Raw genomic sequence first — 7091 nt, 5'->3', positions numbered from 1 at the left:
TTTTGTTTTTCACTTAAAGAATTTGAAGGACTCTTGGGCTGACTTCTTTTTTTAAATAAGGTAAAAAAGTTCGTACTCTTAGGCAAGCCCTAAAGGGTATTATATTTAAAGTTGGTATGTAATGACTTCTTTGCAAAGATAAGAATTAAACATGATAATAAAGTCATTAGCATTTAGGTGTATATCATTTAGTCCTCTCAAACATCTAAGGGAATGGGCACCATTATCTCCATGCTGGGGAAGAGAATAGTGCAATTTCAGAATCAGTGATTTGCCCAAGGACACACAGCTGTTAAGTGGTGGAGCCCAGGATTTGATGTCTGATTCAGAGTACAAGTGCGTAAGTATAGTGTATTATACTCTAAGTTAGTGATGTGAAGATAGTTTCATCTTTCAGTGGGGAAGATGAAGGGCCATGGTATGGAAATGTTGACAGTACAACCCTCTCCCCCGCCTCCCACCCCAGATGGAAGCAGCTGGTAGGGCCATTCTGAGTCCTGACAAGGCCTTCCCAGTGGTCTTAGTGCCCTAGGGTGCAGATGGCCTGTCTTGAGCTAGAGATGGCAGTATTCTGGATAATACTGGACTGTTGTCGAGTATGCATCATCAGCGCATATATTTCCATGGATATTAGCCCAATAACTCTTCAAGATGCTCACCTAAAACTGCTGAAAATCCCTTTCTCTACCACCTTGAATTTTGAGGTGCTGTTCCTAATTCACAGTCACACCTTTCCCTCGTTCCTCTATAGGTTGGACGTGATAAATATGAACCGGCAGCTGTTTCAGAGCATGGGGACAAGAAAAAAGCCAAGAAAGAGAGGGATATGGACGAGCTGAAGAAAGAAGTTTCTATGGTAAGTACCAGCAGGAAGGGTGCTTTCTGTTCTTAAATAGGAATTGTATCTTACATCCTTGAGTGTGTGGTGCCCCTCCCCCAGCCATTCTTCAATCAGATTTGCTTCATTTTCAAAGTTAAGAGATTATAGCAGTCCTACAAATGTTACTGAATCGTAGAGGTTGGTATGGAAAATTTTCATTGTAAAAGCTGTCAGTGGGTTGGACAAGTTATTTAATACTCTGTATTCAATACTCTGTATTTAATATTCAATACTCAGTATTCAACCAAAGGTCCACAGAGGAGTGGTTGATATCATGGGCCTTTGCTTCTGTGTTTCTGAATCATACTGCATGTAGGGAACTTCCAACCTCTTCAGGCGGTGGAGGCCTCCATGGATGCAACCTGTCTAGAATCTGCCTGGTCAGGCTGTGAAGGCCCCCATTATACAGCTTGAGCCATTCGCTAGTGAAGACCACTCAGAAGGAGCTGTGTGGTCACCAAGCCATTGGCAATGGTGAGAGTACATATACTAACTTGTATTCTGAGCCTAATGATAGTGAGGGATGACACTGATGGTTTTTTAATTCTTTTTTTAGTGATAAAATGTTTAATCCTTTTCCTTTTGTTTTCCCTTAGGATGATCATAAACTTAGCCTTGATGAACTTCATCGCAAATATGGAACAGACTTGAGCCGAGTATGTTCTAATTTTCATTTGTTGCATAGAATTCTGATCTTTCCCCTCACATTTTCCCCTGGTATCACAGGCCTAACCTTGGCGACTCCAGAATATTGATAGCCACCATCCATATCATGTCTGCTATGTGACATGCACAGAACTTGGGCTCTTATATGCTGTTTTACTATTTTGTTTCCCCTGAAACTTTCTGAAAATAGTCATTATTTTCCCCATCTTGTAGCAAGTGACAGCCAACAAGTAGGAGCTCCAGGATTTGAAACCGAACAGATCCAAGGTCATGCTCACCACCTGACCTTGTGAACACAGATGTTCCATTTATTCTTTGACATTGTTAAATTGAGTTGAAAATTTCAACTAATTGAATCTTGAACAATTCAGATTTCTGTATTTTTATCAGCTAGCTCATGGTATAGTAGGTCAGAACCTTAGTTTATTCTATCATTTATTAGGAACTTTTTTTACACAGTTCAAAGAAACTTCAGTAAAATATGTACTGTATATCCTTGTTATCTAGTGGATTTTGATGTGTTAATTGTTTGCCGCGAACAATATAAAAGTAAAATCGGGGCGGGGGGGAGTTTGTTCTTTTCTGGACAGTCACTAATAAGTCCAAGGAATGACTTGAGTGCCAGCTACGATGGAGCTGTTTTTTCAGTAAATTACCAACAAGCTCTGAGAAGTTTGGGGCCTTAGGCTCTGAGAGGAGGCCTGGCACTAAGACCCAGCAGGCAGTTGTTCTCTGAGCACCTCACGTGGGTTATCTCACTGAAGTTTACTCTAGGTTCCTATGACGTGTGTTCTCGGCAACCTAGGTCACTTACTCAAATGCTGTGGGGCTGTTGTCTTGTAAAATGGGATTAATGAAAGGGTAGGGTAAAGGTTGTGGTGAGAATTAAAGTTAACTGGAAGTACTGGATTCAGTGCCTGATACTGGAAGTACTGGATTCAGTGCCCGATACTGGAAGTACTGGATTCAATGCAGCTCAGTGTCTCTGAGCTGCAGAGACAGCTCAGATGGCTGGTGTCGGTGGTGGTCATTCTGTCCAGGGATTGTGTCATGAACTTGAGGCAGAGGAAGGTCCTGAAATAAGTCCATGTGGACCCCGTAGGTATTCTTGTCCCTTTCCCCATATTCTCTGGTTAATTCCAATATTAAAGATAACTTGAGAACAAAATATATATATACATGCTTCAGGCAAACATGTCTTTTATGTCTTTTGTGAAAGTAGCCACATTTTCCCCTCATGGTGGGAGCTGTGTGTCTCTTATCTGCTGTCAGTGCATCTCAGATTTAAGGCCCATTAGGAAACAGCAGGGCCTCAGTCCAGTGGGCTTTTCTTCCAGTGAATACTTTTTTTTAAGATTTTATTTGTTAATTTTTTGGCCACCCCAAGTGGCTCATAGGGTCTTAGTTCCCTAACCAGGGATCAGACCTAGGCCCTTGGCAGTGAAAGCCCACATCTTAAATCACTGGACCACCAGAGAATGCCCCCATTGAATACTTCTTAACTGATGGGTGTCCTGGGGTTATTAGCTCAGATATTACACAAGTGTGACCCCTTCCCCACCAGACAGGTGTTTTAATTGCCATCCAAGGAATGAAGTTCTATACTGAAACTTGGCAGTTAACCCAGTAACAGGGTGGATTCTGACAGATTTTTTTTCCTCCTTTGATATGAATAGTGTTTTTTTCTTTTTCCACTTCCTTGACAGATTCAATACACAGGAAACTCTTAAGCTCTTAATTTGCAAAACTGAATCAGTTAGTTAAGGTGGGATGTCTTTTTGGTAAATGCAGTTTGGCATGAATTCCTTCTGTAAAACTCAGAAGAGACCATACCAGATTCCAGTCTGTCCATGGATCAGTTTTAAAAGAATTTCAGTCTGAGTGTTGTAGGTTCTTCAGGACACTTGGGCTCTTGTTGGCCTGAACCATAGGGTGGTCATCAGGATTTTCTAGCTTCTGCGTTGGCCTGGGACATTTAGTTTCTCTCTGCTTCCTTCTCAGCTGTCAGGTAGCTGTGTTAGCTTGTGAGCCCTGGAGCAGTTGGTCTTCCTTACATCCCTCTGTTTTTCAGGGCTTAACAACTGCTCGAGCTGCCGAGATCCTAGCCAGAGATGGACCCAACGCCCTCACGCCCCCTCCCACGACCCCTGAATGGGTCAAGTTCTGTCGACAGCTGTTTGGGGGGTTCTCAATGTTACTGTGGATTGGAGCAGTTCTTTGCTTCCTGGCCTATGGTATCCAAGCTGCTACAGAAGAGGAACCTCAAAATGATAATGTGAGTACCATAGTTCTAGTGTGGATTGTTAGGTATGTGTAAGTGCTTAACAGTCCACCCTCTGCCAGCTATTTATTTTCAGTCACTATGGGTTACTTGATGGTTTTATTTTATTTTATTTTATTTTATTTTTTTTACTTGATGGTTTTAAACTCTGGGAAAAGTAACATCAGCATCAATTGCCTTCAGGGCCCGTACGTCTTCCTTCTTCACTTCCGGTTCTCTCTCTCTCCCCTCCCTGTGTTTAGATGTTCTTCCAAGCTGGGCATCTGCCCTGCACGCTGCTGCCATGAACGGGCAGCTCTGCTCAGGCCCTATGCAGGTCCTTTGCCACTGAGTGGAGGGCATAGTTTTGAAACATTACACACATCCAGAAATGTTTGGTAGCCATTCTTCAAGTCATAAGTTGTCTTGAAATACGTTTAACAAAGCAGGAGAAACTGATTCATCTGGAACACTTCCCCAAGCTAGTGACCAAGTATCAGTGTGACTCCGTTTCTGACTTGCTTGGACACTGTCTCTAGGAAGAAGCATGAAGGCATGAGTTTTGTATTTCTGAAGCCTTAATCTCTCGCTGTCTTTTTTTTTAAGTGTTTTTTATTCAGTCAAAAATTAACTGAATGTCCCCAGTCCTTTACTGAGAGCTGTGCCGCCCTAACTTGTCTGTTCTGTCACAGCTGTACCTTGGTGTGGTGCTGTCTGCTGTCGTCATCATAACCGGGTGTTTCTCCTACTATCAAGAAGCTAAAAGCTCAAAGATCATGGAGTCCTTCAAAAACATGGTTCCTCAGGTACCTGCTGCTTTTTGTCCTTCCCCATCTGGTAACTTGAAGTGCCAAGAGTGTGAACCAATGTGAGGTTAAGGCCTTCCGAGTATTCAGTGGCTCCACCAGAGAGAGAGGGACACCTCCCCCACCTAAGACCACATCTGTTTTTCTTACACCCCGGAAAGGGAGCGTCTTCCCTCTGAGCGTACCACACGATGGCAGTGTGAAGACTGCCTCTTAGGTAGCCTGAGCAAGCTTTCGTTAACTCGTGTAAATAAAAAGCTAAGTCTTGGTTGTAATGCAGATAGTTAAGATCACAGATGGTTTTGTGATTTGGACACTGCCTTCCCGGTGGTATCCATTTTTACCTGACGGAATGGTGTAAACGTGTCCCCTTCCAAAAGCAAGCCCTCGTGATTCGAAATGGTGAGAAAATGAGCATAAATGCGGAAGAGGTTGTCGTCGGAGATCTGGTGGAAGTGAAAGGAGGGGATCGAATTCCTGCCGATCTCAGGATCATTTCTGCGAATGGCTGCAAGGTAGGTTTAAACAGCCTCCATGCTTGGGGCAGAGGGAGTGGAGTGGTCCCGCAGCCCCAGATGAGGCTCGTGTCGCTCATGTGACATGTTTGACTTTATTCACGGGCAGGTGGATAACTCCTCACTCACGGGAGAATCAGAGCCACAGACCAGGTCTCCGGATTTCACCAATGAAAATCCCCTGGAGACACGGAACATTGCCTTTTTTTCAACTAACTGTGTTGAAGGTAGGACCGTTTTGAAGTACTCTTCAGCATAGCGTGGCATTTATCTTGGGCTTTAATGACAACCACCAAAAAAAATAACCCCGCGGCCACAATTTCTCTTTGTTTTGTGGGTCCCATTTCTGACCACCTCAGTCAAACACGGCAGAAGCAGTTGACATGCTGGCAGGAAGACACAGTAAACCTCGTGGCTGTTTTTTCCCTGTTCCCTCTGCCTCACGTGTCCCTCTTGTGTTGGCAACACTAAGCTCAAGTAAGGTTTGGAGCTGCGGTCCTGCTAATGGAGTGAAATCCCAGAGTCCATATAGTTTAAAACAAACAGCATATACCACCAAAGATGTGGCCCTTAAAATTATGGGTGTTTCTTCTCTTTTTTCAACCGTGCTGTGTAGTTGTGCAAATTCTGCAGCTTCACTGATAAAATCGGGTACAATTTCCCGTACTCTTTTTTAAGGCACTGCACGTGGCATTGTCGTGTATACTGGGGATCGAACCGTGATGGGCAGAATTGCCACGCTGGCTTCTGGGCTGGAGGGGGGCCAGACTCCCATCGCTGCGGAAATTGAACATTTTATCCACATCATCACGGGTGTGGCTGTGTTCCTGGGCGTGTCTTTCTTCATCCTTTCTCTGATCCTTGAGTACACCTGGCTGGAGGCTGTCATCTTCCTCATCGGCATCATTGTAGCCAACGTGCCAGAGGGTTTGCTGGCCACCGTCACGGTAAGAGGCGGGGAAGGTGATGCTTGCCCATTCTGAAGGCCTGCCTCAAGGTGAGGTTCATCCACTGTCCTCTCCTCGGGGGCTGCCGACTTGGCTTTTTGTGGTTTTTTTCTTGCATGTGTTTATATGTGGGTTTTCGTCGGAGCCAGCTGGGGAGGGTTAAGACAGTGAGAAGACCTCAGCACATTTTTATGTGGAAGATAGTAAACCAGAAGCATACGTTTTTTCCCCCCCTTGAATTATCACGTGATCCAGAACAGTGTAGTCCAGAAAGGAGAAGAACTTAGGGCTGAGTGGGAAAAACAGAATATGGTAAATCCTGACTATTTTCACTTTGCTTGATAGCCTTTTTGGAGGGGGTGGAAGGAGCCCCATATACACGTGGCCATTATTATTTCTTCCGACTTCAGAGGAAGGTTAGAGAGATGTAGTTTTAAGAAAGACGTCTATGGGGGCAGGGGTAGCCAGAGTTCCTATAGAACGGCTGCCTGGCCATTTGAAGTATTAATAATCTGTTCCCAATGCTTCAGGTGTGCCTGACGCTGACTGCGAAGCGCATGGCCAGGAAAAACTGCTTAGTGAAGAACCTGGAGGCTGTGGAGACCTTGGGATCCACGTCCACCATCTGCTCAGACAAAACTGGAACTCTGACCCAGAACCGAATGACAGTGGCCCACATGTGGTTCGACAACCAAATCCACGAGGCGGACACGACAGAGAATCAGAGCGGTAAGGCCGGCCCGCCCCCACAGCTCAGCCTCCCCTGCTTGAAGTTGGGTAGAGCGTCATGGGTTTTCAATGTTTCTGGTTTGGGGGTTTTGTTTTGTTTTTTGTTTTTTTGCACGTCAATTCAAGCATGGTTGGGAAAATGCCTAAACCCTGACTAGTTTATGGGGAAAGGAGATGTGTCATTTCACATCTTTCTGGGACTTCAGTACACAGCTAAGCACTTTGTTCTTGTCTCTTTTTGCCTCCACCAGGTGTTTCATTTGACAAGACTTCGGCCACGTGGCTCGC

At 44.7% G+C, this 7091-nt stretch overlaps 1 protein-coding gene across 1 annotated transcript in view; it reads left to right on the top strand.

Annotated features, from left to right (window-relative positions):
• Positions 1-523: 523 nt before the first annotated feature.
• The window catches only part of ATP1A1 (ATPase, Na+/K+ transporting, alpha 1 polypeptide), a 21328-nt gene continuing 14760 nt past the window's right edge, over positions 524-7091 (top strand). The window contains exons 1-9 of the mRNA XM_010830730.1: positions 524-856; positions 1477-1536; positions 3618-3821; positions 4499-4612; positions 4993-5127; positions 5237-5354; positions 5806-6074; positions 6605-6803; positions 7055-7091. Coding sequence (XP_010829032.1) covers positions 827-856; positions 1477-1536; positions 3618-3821; positions 4499-4612; positions 4993-5127; positions 5237-5354; positions 5806-6074; positions 6605-6803; positions 7055-7091 — 1166 coding nt within the window. The 5' untranslated portion in view covers positions 524-826. The remainder of the gene's footprint in view (positions 857-1476; positions 1537-3617; positions 3822-4498; positions 4613-4992; positions 5128-5236; positions 5355-5805; positions 6075-6604; positions 6804-7054) is intronic.

The sequence above is a fragment of the Bison bison genome, unplaced genomic scaffold (genome assembly GCF_000754665.1).
Source record: "Bison bison bison isolate TAMUID 2011002044 unplaced genomic scaffold, Bison_UMD1.0 scf7180017864519, whole genome shotgun sequence".
In the NCBI taxonomy this organism is placed as follows: Eukaryota; Metazoa; Chordata; class Mammalia; order Artiodactyla; family Bovidae; genus Bison; species Bison bison.
This window is presented reverse-complemented; position numbering and strand designations above follow the sequence as displayed.